The sequence below is a fragment of the Elephantulus edwardii genome, unplaced genomic scaffold, assembly GCF_000299155.1.
Source record: "Elephantulus edwardii isolate Elephantulus edwardi_28Jun2011 unplaced genomic scaffold, EleEdw1.0 scaffold00036, whole genome shotgun sequence".
In the NCBI taxonomy this organism is placed as follows: Eukaryota; Metazoa; Chordata; class Mammalia; order Macroscelidea; family Macroscelididae; genus Elephantulus; species Elephantulus edwardii.
The window spans coordinates 16,182,163-16,205,107 of NW_006399786.1; the positions used below are offsets into that span (position 1 = coordinate 16,182,163).

Sequence of the window (22,945 nt, forward strand, 5' to 3'; positions counted from 1 at the left end):
GTGCGGGGCGGGCCCGACCGGGCCTATATATTGGGTTGGCGCCGGCGCCAGCTGAGTGAGCGGTAGCGGGTCTGGCGCGTGAGTGGAGCTGAGGGGTGGGAAGGGCGAGGGGGCGGGAGGCAGGAGCTGGTCTTGGTCAGTCCATCCTGCGGGCGGGAATCCGAGGGGAGAAAACAGGGTCTGGAAAGCAGGCAGGTGAGGGGACTGGGTCACCGCGTTCGCTCCCTGTCAGGACCCTTAGCTGGGGTCCCAGGGAGCGGAGGGGGCATGGAGGGCCCTTTAAGTGGAAGACCCAAAAAAGTCTTTTTTAAAAAAAAATTTCCCCCTCAAGAGATCCTCCAGCCCACTTCCATTGGGGAGCGATCCCGCAGGAGAGAGGATCGGGGTCTGAGTCCCCCTTCACGGGAGGACAGTCCGTCCATCCCAGCCCCCTCCTGGAGCCCCCCCCAGCCCTGTCTGGAGTCGGGGTCCCGGCGGCCCCCTCCCAGGCCGCCAGCGGAGCTTGGAGGGGCGGAAAGGAGGGAAAAGCCGGGAGGACGTGACCCCGGCCGCCCTTGCGCCGCCCCCTGCTTCCCCGCCGCCGCTGCACAAATTGGCGCGGAACCGGCCTCCCCGCCGCCCGCCGCCGCCGGGCGCCCCCTCCGCGCTCGTCCCGGCCGGGGGTCTCGGGGGGCGGGAGCAGGCCAGCCTGGGGGGACCCCGAGGAGCCCCATTTCGGGGAGGTCTGCCTCCCTGCGCTTGCGAGGTGCAGGGGGCGCTTTGTGAGCGTGCATAGACACTCCTGTCTGCGAGCCCAGGCAAGAACCGACCCGGGTTCGAAACCGAGGGCTGGGGGTCCCCCTCGGCCTGGACAGTGGCTCGCGTCACCCCCTGAGCCGTGGGGAAGGAACCCCCGAAGGCGCGCAGGCTTGGCGCCTGACACCTACGTCGCTGTATTTGACTGGGTTTGATTTTGTTTTCTCCCCCTCTCTAGAGATTTCATCCACCTTAAAGAAGAGAATGTCAAGACGCAGGTAACATCTCTCTTAGAGACAACGTTTCGAAATTAGCTGCCATCAAAACGCATGCTTTGCTAATGACACTTCCTTTTCATCGTCTTTATTTCCACCTCCACCCCCCACAGTAGCCGTTTACAAGCCAAGCAGCAGCAGCAGCCCCAACCCAGCCAGTCAAATTCCCCTCAAGAAGCCCAGGTAGTCCAGGCCAAGAAGAGAAAAACGAGCCAGGTGAGTCGAAGAGAGGGGCAGACAAAGGGAGGGAAAGATGGATTCATTCATTCACTCCTGGCTGACGCCTTATTTTCCCATTCTTTCTTTTCTGTTTTCCAGGATGTCAAAAAAAGAAAAGAAGAGGTTACCAAGAAACACCAGTATGAGATTAGGGTAATGCTGAACAGGACTGCGTGGGGTTTTGAGGGAAACATGCAGGACAGGACAAAGAATAGAATTGTGTATGATGGCTGTGCAGTAGAAAGATTCCTCTTTTAATGCCCCTAGAGGTCAACAGGAATGTGTTTGTCTTTGGGTGGTTTGTATGTGCCTGGATCCTACCACAGCTGCAGAGTAAGTTTGCTTGAAGCAGCTGGTTCTTCTTTGTAAATCCCTCCCTCTTGGAGCTGCCTGGGGCACCAGGGCCCGCCTAATCTCTGCTATATTCTGCTCTTTGTTCCCTTTCTGACTGTAGTGGAGAGTCCTAATAGCTGCCTCTTGGGGATAAAGCATGTGAGATCACTGACAGCCTGGCACCCATCCCATTGCAACCTATTCTCCCTATGTGTTGTTTAGAAAGCCCTTTAGGGACAGTGGCTCCCTTTGAAGCCAGCATTGATTAGAGGAAAGGTTGCTTTAAGTAATGAATGCCACTTGATTCCATTTTAAGGTCTGAGATACCTCAAATATTCCAAAGTATGTGAGCAAACTTAAAAAAAAAAAAAAAAGCTAGCTCTTTCTAAAACAAGGTACCCCTGCCAATATTGATAGATTCAGAGGGAAAAAATACAATTTTATGTTCTTGAAAATGATTCCTGTGGTAGACTATGAATGCAATTTTGTTGCTACTCCTTCTGCCTCCCCCATGCCTAACTTCTGATATTAACAAAATTGTGGTTTGTTGTCTAAAACAAATGTACTTGTCACTCTTTATGAAAGTTGATTGATATGAGCTACAGATTTATTTGTAAAATATGAGTGTCAATTTAAATAGCTAGACTGTCAGCCATCTTAACAATATCATTTGGGGGGAAAATACAGATTGTTTAGAAATAATTAGCTTTCATTTATGAAAAGTCTAGGAAAAGAACTGGTTTCCAAATGCACCAAATAGACATTCTTACTCTTTCTGTTGTTTCATTACAGAATTGTTGGCCACCTGTATTAACTGGAGGGATCAGTCCTTGTATTATCATTGAGACACCTCACAAAGAAATAGAAACAAGTGACTTCTCCAGATTTACAAATTACAGATTTAAAAATCTTTTTCTTAATCCTTCACCTTTGCCTGATTTAAGGTAAGAAAAAATTTCAATCATTTTATATTAAAGCCTAGTACTGTGACTTGTTTAACAGCACACTATTTTAAAGAAAGGAAGCTCTGGTAGTCTCGTGGTAAAGAGTACAAAGGCTCCATTGGAGAAGGATGAACAGTGTCCTTCCAGTCAGCTATGAGTCAATTCCAAAGCAAGGGCACCTAACAACAGTATTTTAAATTATTTTTCTTTATAAAATGGACAAATTTATAAAAGGTAAAATTATGAGTACAGTATTGCCATTGGCAAGTGATATGGGCACTTTAAGAGAGTTCTGGTGACCTAGTGGTAAGGAATTTGACACCATCTACTTTGAAGGAGAAAGACTGGCAATTTACTTCCATGCAATTCACAGCCTTTGAAAACCTACTAGAGGGTCAGCTGTGCATTGGTTCCAACTCCATGGCATATAAAACTTTTATTCTCTAAATTTACTTTCATTTGTTTGCTGAGTACTATGAGACTTACTGGAACTGAATCACCTTTTTAGAATGATACAAATAATAAATTGTTATAATGGAATTATTCTAATACACAGGTTTTCATTTCCTGTGTCAACACTATTCCTTTCTTAGCAAGCCTGATTTATACTCAATTGGGTTTTGTCCAAAAGTAAAAGAGGCATAGCTTAAACAAAACATGTAGTATAAAAACCTTATATTTTACTGTAATATTCAGAATTATGGACTCAAATCTAAATTCATTTTCCACTCTAGTACTTTATCCCACATTTGTAGAGAAGTCTGCAAAAGATTATTTGAAGATTATTGAGACTTGTCTGTACTGTCATCATACTTTTTTATTGTTGCTCCTTGGCAAACTAAATTTTAAACATAAATCTTATAAGCAATAAATAATGGAGATTAAAAAGAATCTTGGAATCATCCATTTAGATATATTAGTCTTAAATTCTCTGTCATGGCCTAGTGGTAAGGAGCTGCAACTACAATCCCAGAGGCGCACGGTTCAAATCCACCAGATGCTCTGCTGGGGAAGGAGGGACAATCTCCTCCTGTACCAGTCAGATCTGATTTGATGGTACACTCACACAAAAATAATAAAATTTAAAAAAAAAATAGAAAAGAAAAAAAATTCTGTCAAGTGCCTTGTGCTTCTACTTTTTCAGTACTAAAGAAACAGAAATTAAGGTTAAATTTTTCTCCTAATTTACGAGCTTTTAATTCTAAATCCAAATGTTGAATTTCACTGTCTGAAAGTTGGATTTCTTCTATATGAAACAAATAGATTGTATATGATACCAATCACACAATATAAACTTTATCCCTCCTTTTCAGCTGGGGATGTTCAAATGAAGTCTGGCAAAATATGCTGAACAAAGAAAGCAGATATGTTCATGACAAGCAATTTGAAGTTCTGCATTCTGAACTGGAACCACAGATGAGGTCAATACTTCTAGATTGGCTTTTAGAGGTATGTTCTATCAATAAAGAATTACTTCTGTAATTTTTTAAGAATCTCTTTATGATAGAAAAATATGTAGATATGAAGTGTTTTCTCTGTCTTCTGATGGAATACATTATCTATTGCCTGCAATCCTTTTTTATGATTCTTAACTATAGCTAATGGTACGAAAGCAGAAAATAACTATGAAGAAATGAAAATCATAAGCCACTACACAGTGACACAGCCATTACATCTCATGTAACTTAAACCGAAGTCAGAATTCCTCCTGTCAGTGGATATTGCTGTATACCAGACACTTGTTCCAAGTACTAAAGATACTCAAGATGTACATACAGAATATGTATTTTTCAGAGTCTGATTTCTATGCAATGAAAAAGCAAAAACCAAGGCCATCAAATCTTTTCCTTATCACAAAAATCCTAATTATGGCTTGGAATACTGATTTCCATGTTCTAAGTATAGGAGTCTTTAAACATTGAAATCCCTATTTAGCTTCCTTTTACTATTTACCACTTATTCTTTCCAAAACATACTCTATTATTATAATAATAGTGATCCTGAAATCCTACAACTGCACCAGAATTTGGTCTTGTGGAGGTCCATTCCCTTTTGCTTGATAATTCAAGACTATTATTTGTATTAATGACAAACTTTTCCCCAACTTTTAGTTATTTACGGTTCTTAAAACATACAAATGATACATCCTAAAGAGCTCATATTAGGCTTTTAGGTAGTTGGAAGCTATCAGTTTTCAAGCCACAAAATGTCCTTTTGAGTCAAGCCATTTGTCCTTATACTGACCAGATTTTATTTCAGTCTTGTGGGTACAAGAAGATAGTTTTTGTTTGTATGAGTGTGTAATGGCTATGTAAGCAAATTTGGCATAATTGTAATGGGGGAAGGTGTGTTGGAGACAATAAGATTGGCACAGGATAGAGCAGGATATAGGGTCGCTATGAGTAGCAAGCGACTTGACTGCACATACCAACTATAGTAATTTTTTTCCTTTTTATGCTGTTTTTATCCAGTTACTGTGTATCCAGTTTATTCTTATTTTTCCTTAAATGTCTGTGCAGAACAACATATATTCAGCAGCATAAAATTGTCTTAAAACAGTTAAGTCTTTTAGTATCAGCAGAAACATTTAGTGCATGATTGAGATTTTAGAGAAAACTATTTTCCATTCACAAATGTTAAACTTTTGATATATTTTTGAAAATCTAATAGTTACCTTAGTAGTTTAACTTGGGAGAAAAATCTGAATATCTCAGTAGATGCAAAAACCATTAAATGTATCTGAGAATCAGTATACTTAATTCCCATGGTGGGGGGTTGAGAACTGTGCAGTAACTGATGGGGTACTAGATTTAGTACAGTCAGAATGTGTCTTGGAAGTAAAGATGGTGAAGCTTCATCTTACTTACTTTTGACACGTTATCAAGCAAATGTGGTATCTAGAGGAGGACACTGTGCTTGGTAGAGGATAAATGAAAAAGAGGAAGACCCTCAAATGAAATTGACAGAGCAGTTACAACAGTAGATTCAACATGGCAATACCTGAACAGTACCTAACAATAACAATAGATTCAAATCATATTGGAAGAGCAAGGGAGCACTGGTAGCAGTCAGTAATAAGATATATCACCTAGGAAACGGAAACCCATTGGAGAGTGGCTGAGTTGGAAGTGAGTCGGTGGCAGCAGCAATAATTAGTAGGACAAGTTGTTAAGTCCTGGTGATCTGCTTCTCAGAAATTAGTCATTGAAAACCCCATAGAGTATAGGTCTACTCTAACATACATGGGCTCAATGAGTTGGAATGACTTGACAGCTGTTTATTAGTTTATTATTAATACATATTAGTATCTCCTTCCCCCCCTCAGTCTTAGCTTTGGCATCCTAAAGTTTGACTGTTATAGTGTGATATTCCAATTTGGAGAAACATGCTGTCAAGCCATCTACAACTCATAGTGCCCTATGAACAACAGATCTGAACCTCGCCCCTGTTTTATACCATCCTCAATCTGTTATGCTCACGCCCATTATTATAGTCACTGTGTCAGCCATCTTTTTGAGGGTCTTCCTCTCATTCTCGGACCTTTTCCCTTTCCCAGCATGGAGAAATAGAAGGTAATATTTCAATATTTGAATTCTTCTCTAGGTATGTGAAGTGTACACACTTCATAGGGAAACATTTTATCTTGCACAAGACTTTTTTGATAGATTTATGCTGACACAAAAGGATGTAAATAAAAACATGCTCCAGCTCATTGGGATTACTTCTTTATTCATTGCTTCCAAACTTGAGGTAAGTTCTCAAAGATTATCCATAAACCTTTTTTTTTCTTTCAAACTTTTGAGTTTCTTTAATTAACTTGTTAATCCCAGAGAATACTATTACTTTTTTATATATTAACTCCTTTGGAAAGTGAATTTTCTCAACATTATGAGAAAAGGAGAATATATTACCATAGTTCCTACATTGTTAAGAGTTTTAATTTATAATAAATCTTGGGTTTGGATTCTAAAATTAGTAGCTCTTTCATGGCTCATTCTGTCAAACAGACTCTCTATACATTGTAATTAACAGTCAAATGCTTTGAAAACCAATCAAATGATACAACTGCTGTATCAGGTTATAATAGTGCTGAGCTAGCCAAATATTTCTAATAGTGGTACTATAATAAAAGGTATCTCCTAAGCTTGATCCCAGTTTGTCTCTTAAGAACATTATGGCTTTGGGCTTTGCTCCCAGGTCTCTGTTCCACCTTGAGTTGATTTTTGTATATGGTGTGAGATAGGGATCCTGTTTTAGCTTTCTGCAGGTAGAAGTCCAGTTTTGCCAGCACCATTTGTTGAAGAGGTTATCATTTCCCCATTTGATAGCTTTGATTTCCTTGTTGAATATCAGTTGACCAGATAGCTGGATCTATTTCTGGGTTCTCAATTCTGTTCCATTGGTCTATGTGCCTGCCATTGTACCAGTACCATGCTGTTTTAGTTACCACTGCTGTATAATAGGTTTTAAACTAATAGAAAAATAAAAGGTAACTCCTTAAATTTTCTTTCACACAATCTTAAACACTGAAAAGATTCTACTTATCTTAAAACAATACATTATAAAAGAAAGATACATTAATAGAGATCATCAGTGTTATCTAAGGTTTTTGTAGGCTCTATTTAGTTTCTACACCTTATTAGTTCTTAGGCCTGCTTTGGTTAGACATACTAGTCTCAAAACATGTCTTTTTTTTTAGCCTGAAATGAAGGTTTAGCTAAAATTCAAGTTTTATCAAAATTATTTTAATAGTCACGTGTCTAATTTAGGTATCCAGATATGGCCCTTATAAGGTAGTTTTGGCCGTTGTATAATTAGAGTTTCTAAGATTGATCACTTTGTGAAACTGTCCTTATAAAAATGAAGCTTCTCGGCGAGCTCTGGTGGCCTAGTGGCAAGAAGGTGTACTGCAATCCCAGAGATGCACGGTTCAAATCCACCAGATGCTCTGCTGGAGAAGGAGGAACAATCTCCTCCTGTACCAGTCAGATCTGATCTGACAGTACACACACGCACACACACAAATAATAAAATTTAAAACAAAAAATGAAGCTTCTCTATTAGTAAATAATTCAGTTTCAGTGACAATCATAATTGTACTTCATACAAAATTCCCTTTTAAAGGAAATCTATGCTCCTAAACTCCAAGAGTTTGCTTATGTTACTGATGGTGCTTGCAGTGAAGAGGATATTTTAAGGATGGAACTCTTCATATTAAAGGTAATAACTTTGTCATTTATTTCTAGTTGCAACTTAATAGCATAGTAATTACTGAATTTCAAAGACTACAATGTAAATATTCGTAAGTTTTGCAGGTTTTTTTTTTTAGCAAATATGAAAGATTTAGTTGTCTTATTTCTTATTCTCTCCCTTATCTATTTCAGTGCAAAATTGAGTTTCTGTATCAGGAACTAGTTGTAAGATATTAATATGCCAAAATATTGGCATTTTTCTAAAAGTGGTATTTATGGATGACTTTTATGTTGTAAACTTAGTATTTTTTCAGTTTCTTATACTGACATATTATTTTTCTGATTCATAAGTGATTAACACAATATAGAATGAATGGACAATCAGACACTAATTAATATTCTAGAACTAAATGTGAATAAATGGGGAAAAGCTCAATATGCTTTGTTAACTTTTACCCAAACCATAATAAATAAAGGGTTAGTTTTTTTCAGGAGGTGGGAGGTGATTAAGGACAACCACATTTAAGTACATAGGTATTTAGCAGAGAGGTTGTGTGTGTGTGTGTGCGTGTATAGTTCATGATTCTCAAATCTTGGCTCAGATTTCTTTCAGCAGACAGAATTATTTCACTTTCTTGATTCTTTCTGTGTGCAGAGAAAGGGCTACTAATAGAAGTGGGAGCAGGATAGAAGCATAAAGTTGTTTAATTAGAGACTATTAAGGCTAGTGTCAGCAACTTGAAGGTATAAATAAATAAATGTGGACATTATGGATGTTTTAGAAAATATCTTTAGTTCATTGGAAACATTTCAATTAACAGAGTAAGATTTTCTTGGTATTTGATATGGTTTTAATGAAATCATCCATATGCAGTCTAGCTGGATTTAACCTTGAAGTACAGTGGATCACATTAAGGAAGATTAAATTCTGTGAGCCGTCCTGCACACATTAAGATTCTGTTTCCTCGTAAATGTTTTAGGCTTCTTATAAACAGTAAAGGAGCTCTAGTGGCTTAGTGGTAAGGAATTTTGCTGCCAACTCAAAGGCACCTGATTCAAATCCACTAGCTGCTCTGTGGGAGAAAAATAATGGGCAGTCTCTTTCAGGGCAATTTACTGCCTCAGAAAACCTGCTGGAGGGTGAACAATGACCTGGTTCCTACTCATTGGTACACAACATAAACAGTAAGGTTTCAGGGCTTGCTAGAGCAAAAAATATCTTAAATTGAAAGGTTTTGTTTTTTCATATGCTTTCCTTTTTGACTTCTGTTTTAACCAGAAGCTATTAAAGAGCTTCAAAAGAAGGAAAAGTCAAGTCAGTTCCTAGAAGATGTGAATTGGATGAGCCATAAAGTAGTCATTAAATACAATTTTAAAAGCTGTTTCAATAAAGTAGTGAACAGATCTGGGCTGCAGGAAACTGGATAAGCAGGAATGAATCAGCTTAATGAACTCCATAAATTGAAAACTGGGAATACCACCATTATCAGTAGCAGACTTTGTAAACAATAAACATTTTGAGATCTTAAGATATTTGCAAATATTTTAATAAAAATTAGACGTCAGAATAATAGAACTCTTGGGAAGAAGTAAACTTAAATCTTTTAAACAGGAATTTATTCTCTATTACGTTAGAAGGCTAGAAGTCTGTATTCAAGACACCATCTAAAAGGGAAGGCTTTCTCTTCCTGGTCTAGAGGAAGGTCCTTTGTCTCCTTTCAACACAAGGGACCAGTGTTCCTACAGGATAAGTTTCTTAAATGACTGTTTTAAGACATTAGCTTAGAGAATACTGTATGGTCATCTAAATTTATTAATAGGGATTTTTAACTTCATTTCCAGGCTTTAAAATGGGAACTTTGTCCTGTAACGGTCATCTCCTGGCTAAATCTCTTTCTCCAAGTTGATGCTCTTAAAGATGCTCCTAAAGTTCTTCTACCTCAGTATTCTCAGGAAAAGTTCATCCAAATAGCACAGGTACTGACATTTTAAAATATAAGCTACTATTATTGTAAGATTTGTTTTCTAAAATATACTCAGTACAATCCACATCCTACACAACATGCCTTTGGAAACTCATGATACGTTACAGAATAGAGTTCAGACCTTGTGTTCATAGGGTCCCTATGAGTCATACTCGACTCGGCAGTACTTAACAAGTCAGTACAACAGAGTAACAGTATAGTGAATTAAATTAACTCCTTTATTGGAATAGATATATAAAATCAGTTCCTATTACTTATGTTGCTTTTTCCTTTGTTAGCTTTTAGATCTCTGTATTTTAGCGATTGATTCATTAGAGTTCCAGTACAGAATACTGGCTGCTGCTGCCTTGTGCCATTTTACTTCTAATGAAGTGGTTAAGAAGGCTTCAGGTAAAACTTTGTATTTGTTATTTTCTACCTATTCACAAGTCTTAAAGGAACTGCTAATTTATTAACCCTAACTTTAACATTCTTTTAACTATGAATTGTAAAAACTTTAGCAGCTGAGTAATTGCATTCCTTTAAGTTAGAAATACTTTCTAGTCTTCAATTTGTAATGAAAAAAAAGGGTCAGAAAGAACTTAGTTGCTTTTTCCCTTCAAAATAGTCATTTTAAACATAGTTTGAAAGTGATCATTTGTCTTTATTTTTTTAAATCTTGTTTCATTTTCAAAGTTGGAAACAGTACATTAATCATAAGTAAATTTTTTATGTAATATTGCATTTTTCTAATTTTTATAGGTTTGGAATGGGACAGCATTTCTGAATGTGTAGACTGGATGGTACCTTTTGTCAATGTAGTAAAAGGCTCTCCACCAGTGAAGCTAAAATCTTTTAAGAAAATTCCTATGGAAGATAGACACAATATACAAACACATTCAAATTATTTGGTTATGCTGGTACGTTTTATGTGGTTTGTTTATTTTGGTCATACTAATAAAAGGGAGCCCTGGTGGTGTAGTGGTAAGAAGTTGCATTGCCAACACAAAAGCAACCAGTTTGAATCCAGAGAAGATGGGCAATTTTCTCCCATGGGATTTACTGCCTCAAAAAACCTATGGGAGGGTGAGTTAATGACTTGGTTCCATCTCAACACTACACAGTAGCATCTAGTAAGGCTGATGTAGAATATTTTCAAGCAGGTATGTAAGATGGCAAGAAGACAGTTTTGTGACCAATTTCACAGTTTAGAAAATAAAAATAACTTAGAATTCAAAGCAAGACTTGTGACTAGAACGGTTGAACCTTGAGACTGAGATTGTTCAATTACACAGACAGAAAAGATAAATTAGTAAATTCCCAGTTGTCTGATTTGACTTTACTGTGCCAATGGTTATAGGCTATTAATTTCTGAATGATTTCTTCACATGTCTAGGATGAAGTAAATTACATCAATACCTTCAGAAAAGAGGGACAACTGTCACCAGTGTGCAATGGAGGCATTATGACACCACCGAAGAGCACTGAAAAACCAGCAGGAAAACACTAAAGAAGTTAAAACTAACAAACAAATTGAAGTTGGCCAAGTATAATGGTAGAATTTCATAAAATGGACCACTAAAGTTTTACACCAAAAAGTTGCTGTGATTATCTGAGCCAATTCAGAAGACACTGCGGTGCTTTGGTTAAAGGCCATTTAAAATTGGCCCCAAGGAAGAAATGTATTTCATTTCTATGTTAGCCATTAAACAGCAAGACATGTTTACAAAGATGACTTCATTTCCAAGGTGACTGGCCAGCTGCAGTTGATGCCCCGGCAACATTTTCCTTTGGATCCAGTGTTATTACATAAAAATTTTATTACTGAAGTTTTGGACTAGATAAATGCTACCTTATAGGGTAGATTAAGTGATACAGTACTTTGAATCTAGCTTTTAGATTCTGAAAACTCATGCACTCTTGACTAGTGCAATTTGGTTCTTCAAAAGTAAAATTTAGACTTGTTTACAAAGATTTAGCTATGTAATAAGGTAATTACAGCTGCTATAGCAAGCTGTTATAAAACTTGAATTCTTACAAATGATAAACTTTGTTTTTTAACTAGTTTTTTTTTTTTACCTTGCCATATTGTATTCTTTAACAGTAAGAAAGGCTTAGATGAGGATGGTGTTTAAGCCGTGCTCTGAACAGTGGGAGTACCAAAGAAAGGAGAGATAATATGGCTCCTGCTTGGGGCTTTACTTGACAGACAGGTTACTTTATAATAACCTTTTGTATACCACAATTGGGTGAAAAACTTAAGTATCTTTTAAAACTATTTATATGAAAGTCACTTTATTACACACTAAGATGTCCCTAAGGGCTACTGTTTTATTTCATTTTAAATTTAGTGGCTTTATTTATATTCCCCAAACTGCTAAAGTCCTTTTTTTAAAAAAAATCTACATTATGAGAGGACAGTGTCAAAGTGATGAAAGCTTAACACTTGCCTAAACTTCTATTTTCTTAAGATAGAAGAGTATTAAATGTAGACTGATTCCTAAAAACTATTTATTGCTTTCTTTTTAAAAAAAAACCCAACCACCTTACAAATTTGCTGTATATATACTAGCTACTTTACATAATTAACTTGGGTTTGGTTTTTATGAATTTTAGCTTCATAAGTGGAATTAGAGGAAAAACAACATATACCATACTGCTAGTTTATTCTATTGACTGATATGTGAATCTTTTCTTCTTCTGGAGAAATTATAAATTTAAGCTATTGTTAGGGTATGAAGTCTTCTGTACAGTTGTGAGGTTTTTGCCTTAACTAATATTTCAGTATTTTGTCTGAAAAGAAAATACCACTAAATATGTATATATGTATTATATAAACGTAATCTTTTAATACTGTTTATTTTTAGATCATTGTTTAAAAAATAAAAGTTTAAAACTTTTAACTAATTATTTAAAAGTAAAGCTTTGCCATTGCTTGAAGAAACTTTTTTTCCTTCTCTGTGCTGCCAGTTGTAACACTTCTTCTGGATTGCTGGCATTCAGTTCTGTTTGTCCAATGGCTTTGATCTTTCAAAAGAGAAAAATGCATTAGTGGTCTGGTTAAATACAAATATATAAAATCTAAAATTACCCTTATACTAACAGTAATAGTTTATTGATTACTTTAACCTTTAATTCTAAAACTCAGTAATTGTAGAAATTAACATTAAAACTGATTAGAGCTATTCTTCAGTAAAAGACCAATTTATGAAGTATTTGTATTACTATCTTCAGACATTTTATCCCATCAAGTAAGTTCGTACAAATTTGAGAATACCAATAAATAAGGTCATTTCCTTAGTGGTAAATTTTTACACTTAAATTAGAATCCTGTTTCAAGAATTCACTTTTCAAATGTATACAAACATACTGTTCCAAATGTACACAAACATACTGTTGAATTTCTTTCATTAACAGAACTATCTCAACTTCCTAAAAATATAATCCAGGGACTATAAAATGAGGTATATTTAAGAACTTGGACTCTATCATTAAATAATTTAAAACCAACTAGAACATATCTAAGCAAAAACTAGTTTTGGTCGCCTACTGGCAAAAAGCTGTGCTGCAATCCCAAAGGCACACAGATTGAGGCTACCAGCTGCTCCGTGGGAGAAGGATGGGCAATCTCCTCCCATGCAATTAACTGCCTCTGAAAATCCGCCAGAAGGTCAGCTGTGGGTTGGTTCCAACTCTATGGTACACAACTACAATATTTCTAATATGTGACTTCAAGAGAAATGATGATTCAGAAATCATCAGACACAGGTTAGAGTAAAAGATTGCTGAATGATGCCATTCAATATAGATTGTTACATGCTATCAACAGAGACTCAGCAATGCTATGAACAAGAGATCTGAACCTTGGCCTATTCTCCATCCTCATGATCTATGAGATGCTCAAGCCCCCTACTACAGTAACTGTCAATCTATCTTACTGGAGTCTTTCTCTGACACCCTCCCCTTTCCAAGGACTGTCCCCTCCTGACAACATGTCGAGTTTGTGAGATAAAGTTTCACTATTCTCGCCTCTAAGGATACGATGGAATACTGTGGTAAATTCTACTAGTGAGATATAGCTAGAGTTGTTTTAAACCAAAGATCTCACAAAGACAGCTAGCTATGGAAATGCAAAATATAAATTGGAATAGCTAGATGTTTGCAAAAACTACTATATAGTACGTGAGGAAGTCATAACCATGAGTGGTCAAAATTACCCACAGGGAAATCTGGCTTATAGTGGCAGAACATTGCTCCAGTCCTGCACTACAATCATTGCTATGCTTGATTGCTAAGCCTGTGTGTCAAAAGCCCACAGACTAACCTCTTGGCAATACCAAGTTTAAGGAGTGGACAGCAAATACCCATAAGAAAGACAAGGAGGGACAATAAATTAATCCTAAAGAATTATTTTTGAAAAAGGAAAAGGTAACAGAAGCAGGATTAAAAAGGCACCTTGGACTCTGGGTAGTTAAAGAGCAATTAAGAGGGAAACCAAATTCCACTGGGCTGAAGTAAGAAAAAATAGTGATGGGATGAGAGGTAGCTGGAGAGGGAAGAAAAAAGAAAAGTTTTTAATTAGGATGAAATTGTATGCCATGGGAAATGGTGGCAATATATGAAGCATAATTCATTAAAAAGTCTCCAAGAAGATAAAAGAAAGTTCTGGTGGCCTAATGGTTGAAGAACTGAGCTACAATTAACCATCTCCAAAAACCTGCTAAAGTATCAGCTACGAGTTGGTTCAAAATCATTGGCAATACGTTTGAAGTTTTCTGAAGAGGGTAAAATCAAAGCTTGATATAAAGACTTGTCTTCATCAATGAATAATACACCTCTTATGACTAGTGTGGTTTTAACAATGTGAATGTTATGTGCCATCGAATATGATTCGTAACAACCCTATGAACAACTGACCTGAATCCTCTCCTATCCTCATCTCTGAGCCCATTGCTGCAGTCACTATGTCAATTCATCTGCCTCTCCTTCACTGACCATCTCTCCTACTATGATGCCCTTTTCTAAGAATTAGCCTCAGCTAGGTACATGTCCAAAGTACATACAACAAAACTATCATCTTTGCCTTGAAGAAAAACTCTGGCTGCACCTTCTCCAAGACAAATCTGTTCATTCTTTTGACAGTCTATGGGATATTCAGTGCTCTTCTCCAACACCACAACTCAAAGGCATCAATTCTGTCAGTCTTACTCACTATCCAGATTCCAGATGCATAGCAAGTGACTGATTCAGACGATGGCCTGAATCAGGTGCCCTTTTAGTCTTCAAACTGACCTCTGCTCTTCAGTATTTTAGAGAGGTCCCTGATACCAGACTTGTCTATAGCAATGCATCTCCTGACCTCCTTGCTGGTACTAAGGGTGTTGACTGTGGGTCCAAGTAAGATGAAATCATTGACAGATTCTAACCTTTCTACATCTATGATGTTGCCTATTGGCCCAGTGGTAAAAACCTTTATTTTATTGATGTTGACATGTAATCAATTTCAGCAAGCAAGGTTGTATCATCTGTCTAACGCAAGCTGTTGAAGAGTATTCTTTTGTTTAGTTATAAGTTATTTTAAAAGCAGGAAATAAACATTTCAGCAGTCTCTATCCACATTTCCCAACACTGCCATATGGATTAGACTCTTTTTCTGTCTACCTCAAGCATACAAGAGGCAAAGAAATTATTACAGAGAAGGTGAAAAACTGGCAAGGGGATTGAGACGGGAGACAGACTGAACACTTCTGAAAAGACCGGTCCAACTAAACTTGGGGTTTTTTATTTTGTTGTTTTAATTGTGATTTTAATGAAAGTTTACAGAAAAGTCAGGTTTTCATTCATCAATTGTTACCCATTTTTCTCCCTACCAACTGAAGTTCCTTAAATACACAGAAACCATCAAGTTGGCTCAGACTCTTTTCTTGTTCTGTGCTGTTGAGCTGACTCACAGCTGACCCTCCAGTTGGTTTTCAGTTGGTAAATCACACAGTTGATTTTCAGTTGGTAAATCACACAGGATGAGACTGTCCATCTTTCTCCCATAGTAGCTGGTAATTTGAACTGCCTGCTTGTAGGCTGGCAATGTAACTCCTTACCTACTACACCATCAGAGCTCCTTTAGTAATCTGATATGACAGAACAAAACCCTGCCCAATTCTGTGTCATCCACACTGAGAGCGTAAGCCCACCGCTGCTGTTGTCAATCTATCTCACGGAGGATCTTCCTGTTGGCTCACCCTCTAGATTTCCAAGCCTGATGTCCTTTTCAAGGGGATGGCCCCTCCTGATAATATGCCCAGTCTGTGGGAGGTGAAATAATTAACTAAGGGACTAGATAAGGTTAGAGACTGTGGCCTGGCAATGGGCTGGTTTTCAAACAAGATTCTGTCAAGTAGGAGGAAATGAAAAGTAAATTATCACTGATTCAGGATTAGAACTTTTTCATATGAGATAGATATAAAAGCAAAGATAGTGATCAAAGAGTCATTCCTAAATCTGGTTTGCCATTACAAATCATCCACAAACAAAAACTTGATTTAAGCTCTCATGTCAGAATCACTGACTCTGTATCTTTGAAGTGCATATAGACTGGTATTTGCTATACTCAAGGTGAGTAGAGAGAGGGAAGGTGACAGACTGAGGAGAAAAACTATCATTAATCTGAGCATTTCAATGATCAACAACAGTAGGAGAGCCAAGAAGTCTGAGGAGGATAAGAATTTGAACAAAACAAGCTGCTAATGAGAGATGTCTATAGGCTATAGCCAGAGGGTTAAGCAGCTAGGCTGCTAACTGAAAGGCAGGCAATGGAATCTGCAGGCTGCTCATGGGTAAGATTTGGTGATCTAGTCCCATGAAGATTATAGCCTTGCAAACTCATATCTACACTCATACAACATAAATGTAGGTACCTAAAGCAGAAAGAAAAAATGCCTATCAGTGAAACCAAAGTGGCAAGGATCATGAAGCTAGGAGTGTTTGAGAAGGTAAACACACATCTGTGATGCACCCAAAACTGTAGTGAGGAGGTGAGACGAGCTGATAAAAGTGTTGGGTATTAGCTCCAAAGGAGACACTTTAAAAATGGTATCTGTAGTGATGTTTGAAAATAGCACAAGGGATCTTGGAAAAGCTAAATTCTGTCTTCCAGTCTGAGTTAAATGGGGAATGAGAGAATTAATAACTCCCAACTTAATGAGACTAACTGGAGGGAGGGACAGTCTTCTTAAAGATTATTTTTTGTTTCCCCTAAATAACAGCATTATGATTTAGTCCAAATCCAAACTGTTAAAAATGAAAACTTTATTAACAGTGTATCCTTTTGCCAACATGAGTGAAAGAGCAAACAAATAACTATGATGATACCAAGCAGCAAATGTTGGAAGTTAAAAAAACAAACAAACAAAAAAAAAACAACCCACCCACAACCATCTGTGTTGCCTACAAGTCAAATTTAAAGGCAGTTTATCTGTTATGCACCTATTCTGTGCTGGGCATGTATTCAATAGCACGGATAAAACCATATAAAATGGATTTATTCATTCTCTCTCTCAAGTCAAATGTTTTTAAGTGTTACAGAGAAAAATGTTAAAGGGAAATGAGACTAAGATTATTTGGGTGGGAGTAAGAGAAGGGATGGGCTATTTCCAGGTTGGGAAGATGAGTGGAAAGGCTAGGTTTTCTGATTTGGGGTTGAGACTAGGGTGTGGCTTTGCTCGCTACAGGGTGTGAGCTGACTGGATTTGGCCTCACCTTGCAACAATGAATGAATGGAATTCCAAAAATCTCTGTAGATGTTCATTGAAATGAAAAAGAAATAAATCAAATAATGAAAAAAATATATATATACTTATGATTTAACCATGGACATTCAAACTACAGAGGCAAAAATCCACATTGCATGTTTAATAAACTATGAAAACTGAGCACAGATAAGCGGAGTTTTGCTGTACTAATCAAACAGAAGTAATAAAATGTTAATGGGAAAAAAAAAGCCTTTGGCTACCAGCCTGGGGCTATTTATAGGCTGAGAAGATAGTGGAATAGTCTCATTCTGGGTGTGTTTTCTGGGTTGGGTTGAAACTAGGGTGTGGCTTTGTGTGAACTGATTGGATCTGGCCTCATATCCACAATAAAACAGGCTTGGAAGCAGGAGTGGCATCCACTTCCAAAAAAGGCTTGCGTCTGGAAACTCTAGGAACCTGGAGAAATGATGAAAGTTTTGTGTTCAAGACTTTCATTCATAGAGTCACTACAGTCGTCAATGAGTCTACAGCACTTAAAACCACAACAAGAGAAGGGACACTGTTATCATCAGGGAAGGGTGATCATGAGGAAGGCAGAACCTTGAGACTAGGTGCATCCAGGCCATGGTCTTTGCAATCACATGCTATGCATCAGAAAGCTAAACAATGACTAGAGATGACAGAAGGTGAATTGATGCCTTTGAGCTGTGGAGCTTGAGAAGAGTATTGAATATACCATGGACAGCCAGGAGAACAAACAAAAGGTTTGTGCTAGAGAGGGTGAAACCAGGCTGTTCATGCTGCAAGGAGGGACCAGTCCTTGGAGAGGCACATTGTGCTTGGAAGGGTGGAGGGACAGAGGAAGAGAGGGAGACCCTCGATGAGATGAACTGATTCAGTGACTGGAGTGATGGGAGTAGGTGTGTCAAAGGCAATATGGTTGGCACAGGATAGAGCAGGGTTTAGAGCTGTTGTACGAAGGGTCACTATGAGTTGCAAGCGCCTCAACATCACATAACAACAACAAACAACAAGGACAGAGAAACTCTAAGGTCCTTAGGAAGTGAATATTCTTGGCATGTTTCAAGAACTGTAGTTAGATGGAGAGCTGGAAGTCAAATCATATGAGGTTTTAAAGGTCATTATTATTTAATCACCAAGAATGGCATAAGGTAACTTACAGCAATTTGTCTTTTATCAGTTTCTCCTCTTTTATGATGAAGATCTAAATGAAACAGTTAAGAATAATTTGACATGATTTCACAGGTTAGAATTTTAACTGTTTTTTACTTTTTAGTTGTAAAATAAGCAATACTACCTATTGCTTTAATTTGGCAAATTTTAAAACATCATACGAAAGGATACAAGTCAAGTATTCCAAAATGGTAACATCCCATATGTAGTCATAGTAGGAGTCCATAGCATCATGACTGAAAAAAAAGATCATTCAATTACCACTCTGTTAAGCAGAAAAAGTTCAGTTACATATTTTAAAACTCATTCTTACCTGTTTTGTTCTTGTAGGGATTTAAAGGCTGTTTTGTAATCAATTTCTCGGAGGAACTGACATAAAATCGCCACCTACACAGACAGATAAACTTGAAAAACGATACTGTATATATAGTGTCCACAATGACTCTTATGGCTTTGGAGAAGTAATATTATTCTTAGACCAGAAATAACAGTTTTCAAGGAATATAAGAGGCCTTGCAGATCATACTGGGTGGGTCAGCTTGTACTTTGGGATTCAATCCAATTTTCTACCTAAAAAGTCTTTATACAAGTTTATCTTCGGCAGCAGTTTCTTCACTGGTAACTTAAACCACAATTTGTAGAATTTTAATGAGAAGCTGGCTAAAAGTCAATCCATGAAGGTGAAGGGAATGTGCTGAGCAAGGCATTCAAGGGCACAGAGGACATGCAATTGAACTTTTCAAAGTGGCAAGTACCAAAGCTAATTCTGGCAAAATTTAGGCTGTTAGTGCTGCCTAACACCACAGATCTATTTCAATCAGATATGGCAACTGTAATGCTTTATCTTTCACTTTTTCAATTTATGTCATTCATATAAAATTAACCTTTTTTAAAATTTTATTATTTTTTGTGTGTGTACCGTCAAATCGGATCTGACTGGTACAGGAGGAGATTGTCCCTCCTTCTCCAGCAGAGCATCTGGTAGATTCGAACTGTATGCCTCTGGGATTGCAGTACAGCTTCTTGCCACCAGGCCACCAGAGCTCCCTAAAAGTAACATTTTTAAGGATATATTCATAAAAGTGTGCATCCATCACCTTAATCAATTTTTTTTTCATCAATTTTAGATGACTTGAATCAGTCGAAACACAATCTTATACCACTCAGCTACCATTCTGCAAACAACATGCTGTTTCCAGCCCTTGGCAAACACTAAAACATTAATCTGCTTTCCAACTATGTATGCATCTATTTTGGGCACTTTATGCAAACAGAATCACGTATATGGTCTTTTAGGACTGGAGTCTATGATGTTTTCAGGTTCATCTACACTATGAATACTTCATTCATTTTATAACCATTTGGGTTATTTCTACTTTTTGGCAGCAATGTTTTAACAGATAATGTTGCTGTAAGTAATTACATATTATGTAAGCATATGTTTTCATCTCTCTTCGTTATATATCTAGGCATAAAACTGTAGTTTTAAGTCCTGTAGTAATTTTTTCCCCCGCCTTTTGAAGAACTGCCAATTGGGTTCCCCAAAAGGCTGCAACATTTTCCATTCCCACCAGGAGTGTATGAAGGCTGAAAATCTCCTTGTCTTTGCCACTATCTCTTATAATTACAGTTAGCTTAGTGGGTCTGAGGAGGTATCTCATTGTGGTTCTGTATTTTGGCTTTAACTTTAATTTCCCTAATGACTAATGTACATATCTGCTCCTATAAAATATAAAGATATATTTAAGATTCCTTCTTTTTCATTTAGAATGTTCAAAGGTTAATGTTTTCTAAGTGATACATACTTTTACTTCAAATCTCTAAAGTACTTAAAAGAAATTCAAGAATATGACAAACTTTTTAAACATCATAAATTGTAGTTTGACATAGAAAATGAAAGCTAATTTACAGTCCAAAGCTTTGTATATATTAAACTCTTGACATACATGAAACCAATATCACAGTATTATTAACTAACCTGTGTGTGGCAATTCAGCAAAGAACAGCATTTTATCATTCGCTTTATTACCTACAGAAATAAAATTCTGATTATTTAAAAAATTCATTATGAAATGTCATCAATCTTTTTTCAAAAGCCATTTATTATTTAAAGTATTATCCTAAGATGATCTTTAAAACGTAAACAAAAAAAACACAAAACCCTTCTTAAATAAAAAATATCCCCTGAAGTCTTAAGACTCTAGTTTAGCTTACCTAGTAAAAAAGGTTTGCTCTGATGCTCTTTCTAAAATTTTCTATAAAGGATCAGACAGGCACCTTAAGGGCAATGAGTTTCTGTGGACATCATCAAGGGAGAGTGAGCATAGCTGCACAACTCAGAGTGTCGTCAGCAGCACTGCACTGTACATGTGGAAACAGGTGAGCTGGCAAATGTTTCACTGGGTATATTCTCACAACCAAGCACATGATGTAAAAAGAAATTCATTCATCTTGATTACTGAAAAATGATATGCATTTATTTATGATACTCAAGAAATTGCAACAGAAATGTGTATCAAGATAAAAATGCAAAAACAAAATTTAGCATTTAGGTGGCTAGGAAAAACAATATGACTTGACAGCTGAAAAGGACTAACAAAGGCAAGAATCAAGGATGACACTTAGGATCTGGGCATGGTCAAGGGAAACTTAACCTACAGTGCCCCTTTTCAGCAGGAAGTAGCTAAGAGAATATACCATCCCCTTTTCCTTTTGAATCAGGGTGAAGTCTCTATCAAGGAGGAGTGACAGGGAATGGCAAAGGACTAATCAGAACTGACTTTGACAAGCACTGTGGCAATTGGACAATAAAAACGGACTTTCAAGGGGGGGGGAAGAACAACGAACTGGGGAGGAGGGTAGAGAAAATAGTGCAACAATGAATGAATGAAAACCCAAAATCTCTGTAAATGTTCATTAAAACTAATAAAATTAATAATTAAAAACAATATAAGTACCGTGGAGTTCTTCAGGGGAGGACACTTGGTAAAGTAAGATATACACATCAATTTAGGAAAGGATGAGTCTGAGGTGGCCTTAGAAAAACAAAAAGCAATGGTCTGTGGTCAACTGGAAATATGGAGAGCAATCTGTCCTAGAGCAAACAATCTGGGAGTGCACGTGGGGATGAGCAAGCCCTCTCAGCTGGAGACAGCAGAGAATGAAGAGTGGGCTCAAAAGAACAAATGTGGACAGGAGGAAGCAAGGCCACCAACAACTCACCTGGTCTGTATAAACATCAGGGGGCACGGCCTTATTAAAGAAGTCGGAACACACAGCTCCTGCCTGCAGGTAATAGTGAAGAGCTGCTGAATACTGATTTGTTGCTAAAGGAGGAAACGAAGAATTACCTATGATTAAATACAACAACTAAAATGCAGGCAAGCAACTCATCATATCCAACTTCTCAAGTTGACAAAATCGTATTCAAATCATAGACCTAGTTATACAATTTTATAGTTATCCAGCTAACACTCAGTAAACACTGGTTTTTCTCCTTTTAAGATAAACAAAAATAACACTTTAAGGAAGAGTACAGTCAATTATCTGTCTTATAAAACTGAACTACAAAAAAAAATTAGCTCAGATCTTTAGTCAAATTTACACACAAACTCAATGCTATCAAATTGGAACAGAATCATAGCTGACCCTTCACTGGGTTTCTGAGGCTGTAAAACTTAAGGGGAAAGATTATCTGTCCATCTTTCTCCCTCAGAGCAGCTGGTGGACTCAAGCCACCAGAGATATGAAGAATTTGGATTAGGAACATCTTGTCTATGGACTAAGACACCAGAGCTACTTTCAAATTTACAGAATTTTAGTACTTGATGATATTTATTCTCCAAATGATCAAACTAGAAACTCCTTTATTTCTTCTAAGGTAAATCTGGACCTATACATCTACTCCAAAACCAGTTAATAAGATCATGATAAATTCTTTTGAGGGTTGAATGCAACAGGCTCCTATCTTCAAAATAATCAGTGAGGGCTGGGAAGCAGGGGAACTGATAATACTGTGAGAGTACAGAGAACAGCAACAACAAAACCAACCATTAACGCATGTGCTAAAGCTATGTAGTGGGTACATGGGAGTTCACCCTTCATATTTATATGCTGAAATTTCTCTATTTAAAAAAAAAATCAATCTCTAAAAACTTGACTCTGAAATACCATTAAGTAAAAAATCTTCTTTGACCTGGATGAAAAAATAGGAAAATCTGAAATTTCATATTGTTGTTGTTGTTATGTGCCATCGAGTCGCCTGCGACTCATAGCGACCCTATGTACAACAGCCCTAAACTCCGCTCTGTCCTGTGCCAATCGCACTGTCTCCGACACTCC

The 22,945-nt window shown here is 37.3% G+C and overlaps 2 protein-coding genes across 2 annotated transcripts in view; one reads left to right on the forward strand and one right to left on the reverse strand.

The window, feature by feature from the left end:
- Positions 1-999: 999 nt before the first annotated feature.
- CCNE2 (cyclin E2) lies at positions 1,000-11,172 on the forward strand. Its single transcript, XM_006884579.1, has 11 exons — positions 1,000-1,013; positions 1,124-1,226; positions 1,329-1,382; positions 2,355-2,506; positions 3,820-3,955; positions 6,110-6,256; positions 7,631-7,726; positions 9,541-9,675; positions 9,962-10,073; positions 10,425-10,582; positions 11,059-11,172. The coding sequence occupies exons 1-11, from the start codon at positions 1,000-1,002 to the stop codon at positions 11,170-11,172; spliced, it is 1,221 nt and encodes a 406-aa protein (XP_006884641.1).
- A 1,317-nt stretch (positions 11,173-12,489) lies between these two features.
- The window catches only part of INTS8 (integrator complex subunit 8), a 50,156-nt gene continuing 39,700 nt past the window's right edge, over positions 12,490-22,945 (reverse strand). Inside the window, 7 exon segments of the mRNA XM_006884580.1 lie at positions 12,490-12,614; positions 12,617-12,689; positions 18,592-18,635; positions 18,776-18,840; positions 18,918-18,991; positions 20,583-20,633; positions 21,827-21,930. Coding sequence (XP_006884642.1) covers positions 12,574-12,614; positions 12,617-12,689; positions 18,592-18,635; positions 18,776-18,840; positions 18,918-18,991; positions 20,583-20,633; positions 21,827-21,930 — 452 coding nt within the window. The 3' untranslated portion in view covers positions 12,490-12,573.

Excerpts from the sequence above, each read along its gene's own strand:
- CCNE2 (XM_006884579.1), top strand. Across the intron at positions 2,507-3,819 it reads TCACCTTTGCCTGATTTAAG|CTGGGGATGTTCAAATGAAG; the intron begins GTAAGAAAAAAT and ends CCTCCTTTTCAG. Across the intron at positions 6,257-7,630 it reads TCATTGCTTCCAAACTTGAG|GAAATCTATGCTCCTAAACT; the intron begins GTAAGTTCTCAA and ends TCCCTTTTAAAG.